Consider the following 17,657-nt stretch of genomic DNA (forward strand, 5'->3'; position numbering starts at 1 on the left):
ATAATCGAAGAATCTAATAATAATATTAACATTACATTTTTTTTTAATATATTATGCTAAACTAGTCATACAAATTAATTCTCTCTAATATATAAATTAAAAAACTAAATTAACTATTTAAATAAAATAAAATACAACAAGCTTTAACTATATCCAATTTGGGCTTCAACACAAAGATTCATCAAATACTAATAATAGGATAATTGAATTCATTATATCTAGTAGCTTCGTCTTTATTTATTTATTTATTTATTTTTAAAAAAAAGTCTTATAGTTTGGTAGGATCCGACATCTTTCCGTAGCAATTGATTCATGCAAAAGATTCAATTTTTAGAAGTTATGAAGTTTGATAATCAAAACTACGATACCGTCTACGGCAACTGTATTAAAGTAGTGAAAGCAGTCAATTTCAATGCCAAAATTATAGAGTAGCAGATCTCCCCTGTTATTAATTATAGTATTTCAATCCATCAAGGTGCTTTATTGAAGTAGGATATCATATAGCTCATAATTTTGGGGATCTAGTAATTCACAACAAATGTTGTCCACGGGTTTTTCGTTATATAAAAAAAAAAGTCATACTATTAGCTTAGAATTAGCAATTTATAGTCATATCATAGGAATAAATAGTGTATGAAAACATTTTAATTACTGATTTATTTATACTTAATTGTTCCCTCTCTTCGACGCTTCTTCCTCGATTATCTCCTCACCGACCTCTTCTCCTTCCTTGTCCCATGCCCCAACCACCAAATCTAGGGTTCCTACAATGGAAACCCTAACTCCAACCCCTCGCCGGAGCCTCCTCTTCCACCAGATCTCTGTCCTCCTGCTCACCTTCTCCGCCTACGCCGCTTTCCACGCCTCCCGCAAGCCCCCCAGCATCGTCAAGAGCGTCCTCGGCCCCGAATCCCCTTCATCCGGCGACGGCGACGGAGGGGGATGGCCGCCGTTCTCCGGCCCCCGCGGTCCCCACCGCCTCGGCGAGCTCGACCTTGCCTTCCTCTCCTCGTACTCCCTGGGCATGTACCTCGCCGGCCACGTGGCCGATCGCGTCGACCTTCGCCGGTTCCTCGCTGTTGGCATGCTCCTTAGCGGCGCTACAACCGCCGCCTTCGGCCTCGCGTTCTGGTTTAACATCCACCGCCTCGCCTTCTTCCTCGCCGTCCAGATGGTGAGCGGGATCGTCCAATCGATCGGGTGGCCGTGCGTTGTCGCCGTGGTCGGGAATTGGTTCGAGAAGTCGAAGCGAGGGCTCGTAATGGGGGTTTGGAACTCGAACACCTCGGTGGGAAACATCCTTGGATCTGTAATTGCCTCCTCGGTCTTGGAGTTTGGATGGGGTTGGTCGTTCGTCTTGCCGGGGCTTGTGATCGCTGTTGTAGGGATTTTGGTTTGGGCGTTCTTAGTCGCGGATCCAAGAGATCTGGGGTTTGATTGGCCGGCCGTGGAGATCGAGATGGCTGATACTGAGAATGAGGAGGATCATTTGAATGGGGAGGAAGAGATTGGGCTTATTGGATCGGCGAAGGTCGAATCAGCAGAGGCGATTGGTTTCTTAGAGGCGTGGAGATTGCCTGGTGTGGCACCGTATTCGTTCTGCCTCTTCTTCTCCAAGCTTGTCGCATACACTTTCCTGTATTGGTTGCCATTCTACATTCGACACAATGGTATGTGAGTATATATACTATCCGGTGCATTGTGATTAAGCTGTTAGCAGAGATGTGCTCATGCCCTTGTTAAAAATTGTGTGATTTACAACCATCATGTGATTCTTGCAGTTGTAATTTAATAACTAGTAAGACAATAACCATGATAATGGTAGATTAGCTAGTTCTAGTTTTACTTATGTCAATCAATACATAAATCTGAAGCATAGGTGTAGTATCGTATACTTGGGTTTGTGATTCGAGGTTGATGCTATGAAAACTTATTGCTCTCATAGTAAGCCTCCATAAAATTTAAATGTGCAAGATTATATTTAGGATACTTACGATGGTGACAATGATGAGGTGGAAATTACAGTTTCTATCATATTTTAGGAAAGACACAAATTTCAACAAATTTTTTTTTGTGTCATTTAAATGATGTTATGAAAGTATATTTGGTCAGGATTTTTGATTTCTTTGCTCCAAGTAAGACTATATGGGGGCTTGAATGTTCTTTTAGGTTAGCCAAACAGGAGAAAGTGTTTTTGTTTTGACTAATTTAAATGAAACTATTACCCTTGTAAGATTTAGGTGGACCACAGCTGTATGCTATTCTTTAGGAAATTTAATGAAGATTAGTGTTGTAGGAAAATCTCTTGATCAGGGAGTAGTAGAATTGATTAATGTTTCCTATAAGTTGGTAACTTTGAGATTTGGCTTATGTTAATGTAGAGCTAGTTGGTAGCTCTACACTGTTACCTATGCACGGATAAACGATAACAGTGTAGAGCTAGGTTTTGGGCTACTCTCTAAAAGTTACTCACTGTCTCAGTATCAAGTTTAAAATGATAGAAGCTTTACTTATGGCAGTGCAAAAGTGAAGGTTTTCTGTAGAATGATACCAAATCCAGAGAGAAGAAGCCTACAAGCACAAATAGCAATAAAAAAATAATCTCTCTTCACAAGTATTGGGACACTTCAAGACATATAATATCTACTAAAAGACCTAAGAAGGACCTTCCATCTAAATAGTGAAAAATCTGATTCTTGCTATGAATAAGTGATTGTACTAGCACACATAGAAGGAAGAACCATGGTTATTAAAAGATGGGCTAGTACCCGACCATTGTTATCTGCTGCACCATGGGAGAACTGGATGGATTTGAAACATTTTAATATGCAACTTTCAGTATTTTGTTCTGCCATTGCAAAAGTGTCAGTTAGTTAGATGGGAAGTGTCTTTGGTACAACCCAGTGCACAGCATGGTGCATGCTGGGTGGCACCATATTGTGCGCGACATAAGATTCTCTGCATGCCTTAACTTGCCTTCTGCAATGCTTATGCCTTGTTGGGCTTCCGGCACATAAACCCATGGTAGATAGTAGAACCTCGCAAAAGTTAACATAACTATTAACCGATTCTTGTTTTCTCAACAAAAAAAAAATCTATTTACTGATTCCTGGTTTCTTGCATGTTTTTCAATTTCTAAAGTTTTGTTTGTATTCATTCCATTAGCCTTGTAATTTCAGCATAGTTATTAATTCAAATTAAGTCTTTGATTTTAAGGCGTTATTGTGGTACACTGGATTAATTGCCTAAAAGTTTTAGGCTTTTCAGCAAGAATCAGCAGAAAATCATAAATGACCTTTATACTGAATCAACTTTTTCTATTTTGTAGCTGTTGCTGGCCAGCTCTTGTCGCATAAAGCTGCTGGAATCCTTTCAATAGTATTTGATATTGGAGGGGTTTTTGGTGGAATTTCAGCAGGATTCATCTCAGATAGAATTGGTGCTCGTGCTATCACTTCAGTTTTATTCCTCTTCTTGTCAATCCCAACACTTTTTTTCTATAGAACATATGGCAGCCTGTCGATGAACCACAACATTGGCTTAATGTTCCTCTCTGGCTATTTTGTGAATGGCCCATACTCTCTTATTACTACAGCGGTCGCAGCTGATCTGGGTACTCAAGACACGATTAAAGGGAATTCGCGAGCATTGGCTACCGTGACTGCCATTATTGATGGGACTGGCTCTGTTGGGGCAGCTCTGGGACCTTTGCTCACTGGATATATCTTAACTAGGGGATGGAATAGTGTATTTTTTATGCTAATTGTTTCAACCTCCTTTGCTATTATGTTTTTGGTAAATATTGCAAAATCTGAGGTAGTTAGCAAGATGAGTGAGAGAAAATAGATATAAGCAATGACGTACAAGGTGCATTCTTAGCGGCATACATACATATGTTCAATTTTTTTAGTTATTTTCATTGTAATTTGATTGTTAAAACATATCACACTGTCCATGTACTCCTCGCGACAGTAAAGCTAGATGCAATGCCGCTTTTGTAGAATCCTGATTATATTACCTGATAATAGAATAAGTTTCTCTTTCCAGTTCTATGGATCATTAGTACAGTTGATTTTTTATAATCGTGGGTTGGTAAAATGATGTATATTGACGCTTTTGTTGAATTTCTAGGTTTTTTTGTGTACTGTTGCCTTTGTAGGATTGTAGGGACATTAATACTCAAAAGATTCTTAACTTTTGGTAATATTATGAATTAGCCTATGTAGATGAGTGCACACAATTTATAAGGAATCACACATAAGAATCTAATTTTGCTTTTGTTAAAATTTAAGAATTTTTAGTATAATTAGCCTTGAGATTTTTTTCCCATAAATGATGCATAGAAGTTGCATTCAGAATGTTATATATTTCTTGTTGAAATACTCGATTGTCTGATGAATATAACTAAATAAATTTAAAATCTTTTTTATTGCATAAATAAAATTAAATCTACTCGCACAAAAATCTCATTTAATATTTCAACAATCCTGGGTTGATATATTCTCTTCTCTGAATCAAAATTAACTCCCTGTTCTGTGAGAAAAAAGAAAATTTGTAGTAGGACTTTTTGGCAACATAGCTAAATTCTCATCTTCAAATTAAAATAACTCCCTACGCAGTAAAAATAAAAATAAAAATAAAAACTAAAATTTAAACTGTATAAATTAGCAGAATCTAAATAGGAGGGACAGACTAGAGAGCCGCCTCTCTGGCTCTCTCCAATGCCAAACCTCCCATCTCTCCCTCGTTCCTCCTCCTACCTCCTCCTATCTCGCTTCTCCTCTTCCTCCTCCTCTCCTCTTCTTCCTCTCCCCCTCGACTCCACCACGGTCCTCTCGACCCTCTCCACCTACTCCAACGACTGGGCCCGCGCCATCGACTTCTTCCATTGGGCCGCCTCCCCCACCGGCGGCAACTTCTCTCACACCCCTTCCACCCTCTCCCTCGCCGTAGACATCCTCGGTAAGCACTTCGAGTTCCCCGCCGCCCTCTCCCTCCTGTCCTCCCACTCCTCCTCCTTCTCCGAACCTTCCTCCCTCCGCCCCGCCCTCCGTTCCCTCTTTAACCGCCTCGCCGCCGCCCACCTCGTCTCTGACGCCCTCTTCGCCTTCTTCGACCTCGCCGCCTCCCTCGGCCTCCGCGGCGACCTCCCCACCTTCCACCTCCTCGTCGACGCCCTCTGCGATCACCGCCACGTCTCCGAGGCCGAAGACCTTTGCCTCCGCTCTAATCCTTCGCCCCCGCCTTTCCCGCCGGACACCAAGATTCACAACTTGATCCTACGGGGATGGGTAAAGGTGGGATCTTGGCGCCGGTGCCGCGAGTTCTGGGACGAGATGGACCGTCGAGGGGTAGAGAAGGATCTGCATTCCTACACCATCTACATGGACTTCCTCTCCAAGTCGGGAAAGCCATGGAAAGCCGTCAAATTATACAAAGAAATCAAGAAGAAAGGCATCTTTTTGGATGTTGTCGCGTACAATACGGTCATCCACGCGATTGGGCTATCGCAAGGGGTTGATTTCTCCATCAGGATGTATAAGGAGATGATGGAGTCCGGCTGCCGGCCGAATGCTGCGACTTTTAATACGATTGTTAAGCTCTTGTGCAAAGAGGGGAGGTTTAAGGAGGGGTATTTGTTTGTTAATCAGATGAAAAAGAATGGATGTGAACCGAATGTGCTCACCTATCATTGCTTCTTTCAGTACCTGACTCGCCCTCAGGAGATTGTTGGGTTGTTTGATAAGATGATTTTGACCGGATGTCGGCCGAGGATGGATACCTATGTGATGCTGATGAAGAAATTTGGGCGGTGGGGGTTCCTCCGGCCGGTGTTTACTGTTTGGAAGGCGATGGAGGAGCAAGGATGTAGCCCAGATGCGTTTGCGTACAATGCTCTGATTGATGCTTTGCTGCAGAAGGGGATGGTGGATATGGCTCGGAAGTATGACGAGGAGATGCTGGCGAAGGGTCTTTCGCCTAAGCCGAGGAAGGAGTTGGGGACTAAACCTCCTGGTGCAGAATCGGATGACGATAATGTGTTGAGTGGTGTCTTCTGAGGGTAGAGTGAGTTGCATTACCTGATATGGATGCCCACTGTAGGAAGAAAGAAATGCCCAGCTGCGGCTAAGCAGTATTCTATTGATAATGCTTTTTCTCGTGGTTTTGGTCGGGAGTTTCATGAGGCTGAACCTTTTGGAGTTGTAGATTCGCGAGTATTTTACCTATCGTCTCACCTGAGTGGTGGATTAGGGTTCTTTTGGCGTACTTGAACAAGTGTTTCTTGGAGGCCTTCTGCAGAAGAGCAGAGCGGATATACTACTGGAGAGGAACAAGAGAATTGAAAGAAAGGTGAATTTAACACATCTTTTTAACTGTATAAGCATTTGGGATGCACTTTTTCTTTTATCATTTATATCGATATGGTTCTCTTGATACCTGTTTCTTAGTTGTGCATAAAATTGAAGGAATCTAAGAGTACAGGCTGATGATTGGAATCATCTGTTCTTCAGAAGAGAGACTATTAATATGTTTTTCTTTACTAGAAATTGCAGATATCACGCATGAGTTATATGCATAGACATCATCCAACTTTGCTCAGACATTTACATATTTAATCACATCTTGGTGTTGCTCTTTCAGATCTCAATTTAAACACAGTCGCAAATCATCTAAACAACAGCTTCATCAAATGGTCTTATACTCAGTATTTGCCATGCTTTTTGTAGCTAGGAATTTTGGCCTCCTCATGCATATAGACCATAACGTTTATGCTTTTAGGTGAAACATTTGGCACTAAAGAACCTTTGCACAGTCAATCAGAAAGAAAGATAGTATATGTTGAATTATCTTCCTAGGATTTGTCATTAATATGTCAGCTTCTCTGCTTACGGCTATGCTGGAGTGTTGAAGTTCCTGTGCACGATACATTTGGTGTTAACTTTTGATAAAGCTCAAAAGCAATATTTTCATTTGAAGTCCTGATTGCAACCATATTTTTCAAGCCTTGTTAATTCTATCTTTTTTTAATCTCCATTGAATCTCTCCTCTTTAAAAGTGCACTAAATTCTTCCTCTAAGTGCTCTGACTTATTTGAAATTGTTAGACTAACTGATATTTCCTCCAATTTCACCCAAATATATAAATTTGTTAATGACTTAATTTCATTTTCTGAATAACATTGCATCTAACATCCTAATACAAACTACTCACTTTTTTAATCATCCAACATTTTTAACTCCTAATTTTACTGAGCTTCAGCCTTCAAATGTCCAACTCTTTCAGTACTAGAAGCACTAATTATTTTACTTTTCCACATGCTTTATTCAGTTTTATTTCCTTTTCTCTTCCCACGTACAATATGTCAATGGCACAACTATGTCATTAACAATAGATTAGTTTATCAGCTATCAAGTGGCCATTTGTACAAAAGTAAGTATTTGGCAAATATCTCACAAACATTTGTTTCTTTCTTTTTCCATTTTTTCCCTTTGAGTCGGTTAACATTAGAGATTAATCCTTTTCTGTCTCTTCATTCTTTTCCCGATACCCGGAATGTTGAAACCTTATTGCTCGGTCGACAGGCTATACTAGGATATGGAGATCTTGATTTTTAGCATTTTAATGGTTAGAAGTTTGTCTCTATAGTCTATACTATATTTGCTTGCCTGGTAAACAATCTTTCTATCGTGTTGAGAAACCAGGCCTTTTCCTTCTTCATTCTGATTGTTCTTATGATTTTATCCGCAATTTATCCACAGATTGAGCCACAGTCAAAATGATCGAGCATTTATTTTCGAAGGAAGGCTATGTGCTGTTTTAAACCTAGTAAATCATCTTTGTGCTACTAACATTGCTGGTGGTTCAACGCAGTCGCATATTACCTTGCGGATTCAAATTGAATCTGCCTGAAACTCGAATTTCACCTGTAAGATGCCTTTAAATTTTCATGAATAAATAATCAGGTTGGTTGTCAAAACGCTGTTCTTGTTGATGCAGGGAGATTTGTATCCTAACATTTACTTTTTCTTGAGTAATGAATCAGTCAATCTTTTCTGAGGAGGTTGAGGGCATCTCCACACTATCTCCACTAGCCATGAGGAATTGGAGAAAGATTCAAGCATACGTAATTGCATTAGCTACCAGTATCTTTAAGCTGTGACTCATGAGAGAGATTGGGGAAGACATGGAAGCAAAACGCAAGACGAAGAAGTAAAAATGGTGATAAGAGAGGTAGCCTCCTGGGACTAAATTAGACTTTAGCCATTTATACTATCATAGTTTGGTTGAGGGTATATATAAACGGGTCACTAATTATACTCTTTTGGAATCAAACACCATCATTGCATCTAAGAGAGGTCTTATGACTGTAGATTGTCTTTTATCCGATCTCAAATTAGTGTGATAAATCTCATTAATTATTATTATCTTAGATGATGCTTCATCACATGATAAATCCTACCTATCACAGGAAACAAGTAAAGAGAGTTAAATCTACTTAAACGCAATTACATTCTTCTAACCAGGTTGCTCGAAATCCACACAGACAGCCACAAGTGCATACCATTAAACAGATGCAAAATAATAACAATGACCTTTAAATCTTCAACTCTTTGGTTGTGTAACCAGCATCCTGTTGGCTATATGAGATACTACTTTTGTGGAAACAACAAATTCATAACGAATCAGCATGAGAAGAAAAAGGCAATTAAAAAGCCTTTTAGATACCAAATTTTGCATATCACAGGACTGTCAGTTCATTACTCAAAAAGGCATTAAATTGAATATCATAATCTTTAGCATTCAATTTTAAAAAAGCTTACAAAAATGGTTCACTCGATAATACTAGCTCAAGGATCAAACACAAGAAACCTACAATCTGCCAGAGTCGAAAGCATTATTTTCTCCCAGAGTCGAAGCTTTTAACTGACAAATATACTCTTGGAGAAAGCCTTCTGGCTATCTCAGGCTGCAACAAAAGCCTTCTTTCCGCCACCTGTTGATCCAGCAGGAATGACTTTCAACACATTGAATCTGACAGTCTTAGACAGCGGCCTGGATCACACATCATGCATACATCAATTTGATGAACCATAAAGACTATGTGCATGATACAAGCTATAGAATATAGCAATTATAGGGACTAACAATAATACAATGCCTCAAGAAAATGATGGCTGCACTTATCGTGAATATAAGAACCCGAACAGTAATTTCAAATGCATTGAACTCTTACAGATGGCATAACTCTGATAAATCATGCCAAAAATATTGAAGATAAAGCTTACCTGCATTGGCCTATGATGACATGGTCCCCTTCCTTAACACGGAAGCAAGGTGATATATGTGCAGGTATATTTGAATGCCTCTTCTCGTACCTATTTATTGAATTAAAGAAGTTATCAATCTATAGTGGCCAAGTAAAAAGATAAACAATAAATTGATTAGCTTGCCTTTGATACTTCTTCACAAAGTGAAGATAATTCCTGCGTACAATGATGGTTCTATTCATCTTCGCACTATGACATGTGCCTGCTAAAATGCGACCCCTAATTGAAACATTGCCAGTGAATGGGCATTTTTTGTCAATATAAGTACCTGCAAGAAAAAACAGATAACAATTTCACAACGAATGGATCTCACAGACATTCGCACCATAATTTCAATAACAATGATAAACACAGTTTGCAAATAGCAAATTAGTGATTAAAATACTGAGTAAGCATAAGCAAAGTAAGACCTTCAATAGCTTCCCTGGGTGTCTTGAACCCAAGTCCAACGCTCTTCCAGAATCTGTTCCCACCCTTGCCAGGCCTCTTTCCCTTTCCTGATTTCTTTGAGCTGCATCACTCCCATCAAATCAACATCTAACCAAGTAACCACAAAGGAAAGAATGATAATGTAACAATGTACTTACCAGAGAAACACCTTAGGCTGCTTCAAAAATGCCTTCTCAGTCTGCACGTAAGTGCAAAAGAAACAGAGGAAAGCAGTCAGGGTAACAAACAACCGGAAAAAAAAAATTCTTTCCAACTTCCGAAAGAAATGATAACCAGAGATGTTATTTCACGAAATATGCTCCAATTATAACCTAAAATTCATGCGCAAATACCTAGTAATATACACACTGATAAAAATAGTGAGTCTTAACTCTTAACTGCACTTGGTAATTCATCTTCAATTGCAAAACTATTCTTACAACTATTACAATTTACAAATAGGATGAGCTAGCAGGAATTGTGAGTAATAAAATATTTACTCTTCCATTCTCTTCATCAAACTATAATAACAAAAGATTGCTGTTGAATAACTAAATAACACATTCTCATACAAATAAATACAAAACGAATAATGCCCTTGTGTGGTTTCTTAACCACAATTAGGAAGCTAGAATGGCACACGATCTTCCTAATTAATCTTAACAAAGAAAGCTCACAGCTTCCTGGACAACAAGAATTGAACCCTGAATTCCAACATAGTCGATGGAACTCCAGAGTCACAAACTCGACACATAAGATGAACAAAACATGAAATAACATGACCAAATGCCCACTCTATAACGTTGTCTCTACTCAACCATGGAAAAAAGTTCAAAAATATTCCAACTCCCTCGAAGAATATAGGGTTCGACCACATATTTTAGGAAAAGATATAGAAGTGGCAGTAGAGATTAGTCCTTTACCTGCTCCGCCATGCTTGATGCAACAAGGAGAGCAAGGAACCCTTCGATCGAGAAGACGGCGGCAGTTGCAGAAGCAAGAAAGAGGGGCTTCGGCCGCACCAAAACCCTAGCCTCCGTATATATATAGACGTGGGAGAAGGTTATATTATTATTTCGTGGGGACCCGTTAACCCGTAAATACACCTGCCACTAGTTCCGAAGTCCGAACCAACGATTTCGGACTTCGGATCATAAAAATCTCAAAAGTTATCGGATTTGAGAGCCACATCCATTAATCAGATCCGACCTCGTCCCGGCACCACATATGGGCTTCGGGTAGGCCTTCAATGTTGGGCTTGGGCTTTCGAAACTGGATCGGATATTGCCGAAGTGTAACATATAAATACATACCTTTATCAAAAAATATATAAATACACACACACACACACGTGTATATATATATATATATATGTGTGTGTGTGTGTGTGTGTGTGTGTGTGTGTACTAAGGGGTGGCAAAAACTCATTATAGAAGCTAAGTTAGTATCCTAATTAAACTATAAAACACTAGGTTAAAAATAAGGAGAGAGGGTTAGTAATTCCATTGGAGATACTGTCTGTGAATTGGGATGGTAAGTCGTTTCCTCTCAAATGATCATTTAACTTTATATATGCAGGTAAGGACAAATATGAGGCAATCCACATGCATGTCATAAATGAAGTTGTCGAGCATCACATGTTAGAGTAAAACTCTAAATTCTTGGACTCTCACCTAATAGACTTTGTTATCAGAGTTTGGTGGATATCACTATATCAAACTCTATTTTTACTTAGATTATAACTCCCGGTCTTCCACAACAAATATCTGCATCTCCATTTGAGTTGCTTCTCTATTAGATATAAAATATTAAAGTCACCATTCTCTAATATTATCTTAAATTAGGCCATTAGAACAGTTGGCCGAATAGCTAGATCATTAGCCCAAACAATAGCTCCATACTCCTCTGGTTAACTCTGTGTACAAGTCCTTTATCATCATCAATTAAGCCCAGCCTCCTCTGAGTCAATATGCCATTAGCCAACCTCTTAACAAGTGCATGTGAAGCCAAATAGCCTGAAACAGGGCAGCATGGAAAAGAAAGAGAAGGAAATAAAAGGAACATATGGGAGACAAAAGGAGATGGTTGAAAGCTGTGGTTGCCCTGAGAAATTCCAGGTGATGGTGTTGGTTGCAAGAGTATCTATGCATTTCAAGGACTAGAAATGTAGCTTAGTTTCCAGGTCAACAAACAGTAGGAATCCACTAGTTTTGTTTTTTTGCATGGCTCTGTGAGAGAGTGGATGGTCTTCCTACATTTGCCTTGATAAGTCTCTCTAACCATGTGAACAAATGGTCCCTGCAGCTGCACTTGGATAAGCATCAATGACTAAACCTTATCTTTAATTCCTTATCAGATATGAACTTTGAATGTTATATGTTAGCATTTGACAGGATGAAGGTTTTGGACAAGTAGAAAGCATTCATATAAAAGAAAGAAACATCTACACAACCTGTTAATAGTACTAATATTGTAGGCCAGAGGTGGATTTGAATCTGGATGCCTTGCCTCTAGTGAAGATCAGCGACACGAAAACATGCGTCCTTATCGGTGCATCATCCTTGAAAACAAAGGTATTGACCTCCTCCAGAAGACATCAAACTTGGCTATTTCCTACTTCCTTCTGAATGATTCTTCATTCTTTGCATAGAGTGGTCCAGAGTATCTCATATTCATTAATTATTTCTGTGTGTAGTAAAATGAAAGTTCATACAATGCAGTGGACTAGTTATGAATAACATTCCTGCCATAGCATTCAAATTAATGCAGTGTGCATGTCAAATCTTTCCTAATAATTAAGAGAGTCTTCATAGAAGTTCTTCACTTGGAAAGACAATTTTGCAAACATTCCAACAACCTTTTTCTACAAAATTGTCAGTTATTAAGATAACCAAGTAACAAGGTATTTCCTCAGATAAAAGTAATAGATGCAATATCTATCACCCTCTGTCATACGATCACAATCTCACTCTCAGCTACTGATCATCTTGCACATACGAAGGAAGTTGGCTGGTTGGATCTTACGATTATCAAATTAAGGGTGATCTTGTTTCGCGAAAGCAAAAGAAGATTCAAGATAAACTATTAAGCAAAGGACTACTAGTACAAATTAGTAAAAGAAAAAAAAAAGTAGATAAGATTTTTCTTTTTAAAAAAAATTCTTAAATCGTGGTACTTGATTAAGAAAAGTAGTTAAAGGACTACTTGTACAATTGAATTCAAATGTACCAAAATGTGCCTTCCAATAAGCCTACCATTTCCAAACAGCTCATTCATTCATTCATTCATGTACCTTGATCTGATTCCTGTCTTCCCTTCGCAATACATTGCTTCTTGAACAATGAACAAGCTACTAATTTACCTAGTTATATATATATAAGATAAGGAGCTTGTGCTTCTTGTATTATCACACACAACCTAGCTACATAATATATATTTTATCCTTTCTTGGGTTCAAACATATGCACCCTTAGAGGACACAAACCCCCCCACAAACAAATATTGACATGACCAAAGTTAGGATCGGTCCCAAATCATTGGAGGTGTGGTCAAGAGAGTTTGAGCTTGGAACTCGGTTTACTAGCATTGGAGAAGGGAAAGGAGAGACAAAAAAAGGCTACGGTTAGGGCGTCGAGGATCTCAAAAGGAGCTTTTGACCAAAAGGGAGGCATGCATGCATGCATGCATGCAAAGGGGAGGAAGAAGTGGTGATAAGGTAGGGCAAATCTCCTTATTTCCTTCCTCAAAAGCCTGGCAAGTCTTTTCACCTCAAGGACACCTGGCTAATAGTACAATCTCATCACTGTACCACTTGGCTCTAGGTATAACTTGGAAGTTGTTGACCAGGTCTGCCCATGAAAATGGATTAGGGTATAGAAGAGCATCTCTATTGGAAGTGGGCAAGCTTGTTGATCCAACAAATTCTATGCATTTGGCATCAAATTCTTACAATTCGAGAGCACTTGGAGCTAACAGAAGACTGCCCCTTACATCCAACAATGCATCTCAACTGTAAGGCAGTCAATGGTTCTATTCTTATTTTTGCCTTACAAATAGTATAAACTTTGATTACTTTGAACAATTAGAAAGTTGAAAGAATACCCACTTATACTACAGAAGAAGATTATAAGTTTAAGTCCAACTCCTAGTAAATTTATTGTGTAAAAATTATTTAATAGTTAATGGTTTCACTCGGATTGGCAGTTCAGTTCAATTGTACAATCTAGTGGCGCGACGACTTAAAGTGATGGCTCGATGACGATCAACGATGAGCAATGACTTGAAAACGCAACAACTTAGAGTTTAAACCAAATGACTCTATATGTTAGCTAAAAGCTTAATAAAACTAAATTGTCTTTATATTAAAAGATTGTTAGACTTTTTGTCACCTTGTAGGCTCTCGAACGAAAGATAATAATAATAATAATAATAATTTAAACTTAAATTACTTTAAAATAAATAAATAAATAAAACCTAACCCTTTAACTATAAAGACATCACTCTCCAAAACATTCCAAAACATTCCATAAGCAAGGCGTATTTTGGTCCAATCTCATTTGATCGAACGCAATTTAAGTCCATGGGGATAAGGTATTTGGCCTTTAATGCAAAATTATATATGGGATGGAGAGGAAGAGGAGCCGTCCTTGTTGAGCCCTTGGGCTGCTGCCCCTACAACGCCCAGCAAGGTCGCCACCACACTGTCTCGCTGCCAGCCAAAGAACAGACATGCCACGTTATCAGCCTCCCGCCACGTGGCCTAATCTCCGTTTACTTACCACTAGCCCCAGAGTGATGTGGACGGCCACGTGTACCGGGACCCACAACAAGGGGAGCTCGCCGACGAAGGATAACGGCCTCCTAACGCCGTCGAAAACTCCGTTGCCAAGCACTAATATTTGATATATATATATATATAACGTATATTTATTAAATGCTTATCTCCACTAGTTTATGAGGATAATATATATTTCATTCCCCCCCAACTTGCAAGACACAAAGTATTGCATTAGTATGATTTAATTCTCTTGTGATTATTTCTTGATAAAGTTGACCCGAAATCTATTCGAATAATTAAAACCAAAATATTGTAGCAGGTTTGTAAATATATTTAAAATTAAAAATGTCATCCAGTAAAACTTGGTGTCCTTAGAGCCAAACAATATCTCGCTGCCCCTAACGTTAAGGTTTCTTGTGCCCTTTTTTTTCCTAATTACAATTAGCATTAAAATTGGACTTAAATTTGTAAGTAAGATGGTCATCCTTAACATAACTGCTCAGCCTTGGTTGGTTAACTAGCAATCATGTTAATTTGCACGATAATTCCATTTGAGTGGAAGGGTCTTAATATATCATTAACTAAGAAACAAGTAAACCCATGTCAACTAATTTGACGTAGAGTTAATAGTGTCTCATAATAAACTTTGATCCCAATAGGAAGGGCATTTTAGGATTTAATGGAGAATAAGCTGAAGAAAATCCAAATTTTCGGGGAACATCCTTCCTTAAAGAGTGACATTTAAGTTATGGAATCAATTCAAACTTAATGTTTTTAAAAAAAATTAGGTTGCTATTCGCAATATTTTCATATGTTTTTTAGAAAGATCTTGGCTTTTGGACTTTGGCACACTTGTCAATGCAAGGGGGGGGAGCATGGTGGGGTCTGAGGAGGCCCATTGCCATATAAATTAGTTGAGCCAGGGGGGTGGTTTGGCACTCATTCTCTTTCTCTCTTTCTCCCACCTCTCCTCATCTCTCATATCTAGCTTACAATCTTGCACAAATAAATGAGGACTGCCAAGCTCTTAGTCTCTCTTGTGCTGCTACTTCTGGTGATCACCAGAGTTGTTGGTAATTAAACTCAAACGAAGCCATTCATGGGTGTTCTTTTCCATCATATATATGTATATTTATTTATTCACTACTTAACATTGGAACTTTTGTTTCTTGCTTAGGTATTAGATTGGAAGAAGAGTCCAGAGCTGCCCTCCAGATCAGCAATATCCATGTGAGTGATTGAGCTAGAACAAATATAAATTAATGTACTGCTACTATTACTTGGTATTAATTGTTAGTGGTGCTGATATAGTTTTGGTTGCAATTGATACCAGGAGAAGCTTAGCTTGAAGGGAGACGGGAGTGTTGTTGAGTCTCAACCTTCGTGCGAATTTGATAGGCATTGTTCAGGTACGGTGAAGGAGAAGAGTGCTATTAGGAAAGTTAGAGAAGTCCATGATCACGGTGTTCCAGGGATTTATGAAGATTACTTTGGGCCTAGGGATCACAATCCTAATCACCATTGAAATCGTTCATGCCCACATTTACATTTTTCTTAGTTTCCACATGAGTGCTGTGAGGAAGAACCAAACAAACACCTCTCTACTTGTATGTAGGAAAAACAATTTTGTGAATGACCAAAGTTTGCACATATAGAGAGTATATATATATATATATATATATATATATATATATACATGTGTTTGCCTATGTGAACAAAATTTGGCAACATTATATGCAAAATAGAACACAAAAATATATCACCACATCCAAGGAGATAACAGTTCCATTCTTGCCTGTTTTAATGCAGGAAGGAGTAGAAGACTCATTGGCAAGACAAGCAGTACATCAAAGGTAGAGATGCTTTAGCTAGCAAAAAGCTAACAGTACATGCATGCATGATTCAATCACTACTAGTGACACCCTCTTTGCTCATGATTTCATGGTTATGTACAGATGGAGAAGAGCAACGAGATGAAGGTCGAGGCGAAGGGAGATGGAGCCGTCGGGAGCCGAGAGGACCTCCGTTCGGCACCGCCGCCGCCGCCCGCCCGGAAGCAACCGCAGACCTACCCCGACATACTAGACATAGCTGGAATGGATTATTCCCCTGCAAAGAGGAAGCCTCCAATCCACAACTAAGCTCCTCTCTAGCTAGTAGGCAGAAGCTAGTACAAACAGCTTAGGAGAATAGAATAGTAGGAGAAGGTTGGACAGCATTACCGGAAATGCTGCAGTTTTCTTGGCCCAGGCCTCCTTTTAGTGCAGATACTATAAATATTCCCATCATTCTTATATCATCGACTTACTGATTGACTACTTGGATCACCACGCCCTGACAAACCTCCATGGACCCTTCTCATTGTGTTTGAATGATTGAATGCTATGGATGGATGGTGGGAGAGACAAAGATAGAGAGATGTTTGTCTTCATATGTGTGTGCCTTTTGTGAGGGGGATCGATCGCAAAACGATGTCACTGATCATAGCTTATGTCTTTTGAGATTGGAATTAAGTTGGACAGGGTGAAAGCTTGTAGCATGTACCTCACATTGTGGAGTGTGGGATGGATAATGGGTTAGGGGATGGGTCATGGGGCTACCATGTTCATGTCATTGATTGCAAAGGGTTGGGCTGTCTCTCTTGGATGCATGTGGGCTCTCACATGTTGTCTACCGGCCATGCATGTACATGCTCGATCGGGCCGGCCCATCCGTAGATAAGGATGTGTGTCTTATGGCATGTTATGCTGGGGGAGGATGCAAGCTTGCAGTGGTAGACCCATCAATGTTGAGTGAATCAGGAGATGAATCCAAACATGTTGTTTGTATGTATTCATGATGGTGATGCCATCGGTAGGTATTAGTAAGTATTCTCTCCGCGATGTAAGATCTCGAGTTCATCGCTGTTTCTGAAACATCACGTAAAGTTAGCTTAATGACATCTAATCTTTCTGGATGTGGACTTTACAAGTTTAGATTTTGTTAATCCATGAACTATCAAACCTTAGGCTTTGTTTGCTTTGAGTTGAGAGACCCCTCTCTCTCTCTGAACTGGTTTAGGGACTCCTAACCTAGTTTAATAACTAAATATCCTTTTATCTTTTTCATATCTAGCAGAGTTC

The 17,657-nt window shown here is 39.2% G+C and overlaps 4 protein-coding genes and 1 long non-coding RNA gene across 8 annotated transcripts; 3 read left to right on the forward strand and 2 right to left on the reverse strand.

Moving 5' to 3' along the window:
- Positions 1-477: 477 nt before the first annotated feature.
- On the forward strand, positions 478-4,050 carry LOC140787080 (putative glycerol-3-phosphate transporter 5). Its single transcript, XM_073135836.1, has 2 exons — positions 478-1,670; positions 3,329-4,050. Exons 1-2 carry the CDS (start codon positions 770-772, stop codon positions 3,844-3,846), a joined length of 1,419 nt encoding a protein of 472 aa, XP_072991937.1. The 5' UTR covers positions 478-769; the 3' UTR covers positions 3,847-4,050.
- A 641-nt stretch (positions 4,051-4,691) lies between these two features.
- Positions 4,692-8,383, forward strand: LOC140787090 (pentatricopeptide repeat-containing protein At1g80550, mitochondrial). Of its 4 annotated transcripts, none has more exons than XM_073135855.1 (3): positions 4,692-6,351; positions 7,761-7,964; positions 8,045-8,383. In XM_073135855.1, exon 1 carries the CDS (start codon positions 4,722-4,724, stop codon positions 6,057-6,059), a length of 1,338 nt encoding a protein of 445 aa, XP_072991956.1. In that variant the 5' UTR covers positions 4,692-4,721; the 3' UTR covers positions 6,060-6,351; positions 7,761-7,964; positions 8,045-8,383. The 4 variants fall into 4 exon arrangements, with proteins under 4 accessions (XP_072991956.1, XP_072991967.1, XP_072991975.1 ...); XM_073135866.1 differs by having other exon boundaries at positions 7,761-7,927; positions 7,999-8,383; XM_073135874.1 differs by having other exon boundaries at positions 7,761-7,927.
- Positions 8,384-8,759: 376 nt separating this feature from the next.
- LOC140790643 (small ribosomal subunit protein uS17-like) lies at positions 8,760-10,787 on the reverse strand. The gene is made up of 6 exons (XM_073140809.1): positions 10,682-10,787; positions 9,917-9,957; positions 9,740-9,840; positions 9,453-9,597; positions 9,288-9,377; positions 8,760-9,054 (listed from the first exon to the last, which is right to left on the reverse strand). Exons 1-6 carry the CDS (start codon positions 10,691-10,693, stop codon positions 8,964-8,966), a joined length of 480 nt encoding a protein of 159 aa, XP_072996910.1. The 5' UTR covers positions 10,694-10,787; the 3' UTR covers positions 8,760-8,963.
- Positions 10,788-15,489: 4,702 nt separating this feature from the next.
- On the forward strand, positions 15,490-16,764 carry LOC140797855 (uncharacterized). Its single transcript, XM_073151542.1, has 5 exons — positions 15,490-15,608; positions 15,713-15,765; positions 15,869-15,944; positions 16,345-16,388; positions 16,491-16,764. The coding sequence occupies exons 1-5, from the start codon at positions 15,545-15,547 to the stop codon at positions 16,674-16,676; spliced, it is 423 nt and encodes a 140-aa protein (XP_073007643.1). The 5' UTR covers positions 15,490-15,544; the 3' UTR covers positions 16,677-16,764.
- LOC140797864 (uncharacterized) lies at positions 16,247-16,870 on the reverse strand. Its single transcript, XR_012110735.1, has 2 exons — positions 16,758-16,870; positions 16,247-16,644 (listed from the first exon to the last, which is right to left on the reverse strand). It is a non-coding gene; the product is annotated as an uncharacterized lncRNA (long non-coding RNA).
- Positions 16,871-17,657: the final 787 nt, after the last annotated feature.

The sequence above is a fragment of the Typha latifolia genome, chromosome 1 (assembly GCF_019914945.1).
Source record: "Typha latifolia isolate L0001 chromosome 1, TyphaL0001v2, whole genome shotgun sequence".
Classification (NCBI taxonomy): Eukaryota; Viridiplantae; Streptophyta; class Magnoliopsida; order Poales; family Typhaceae; genus Typha; species Typha latifolia.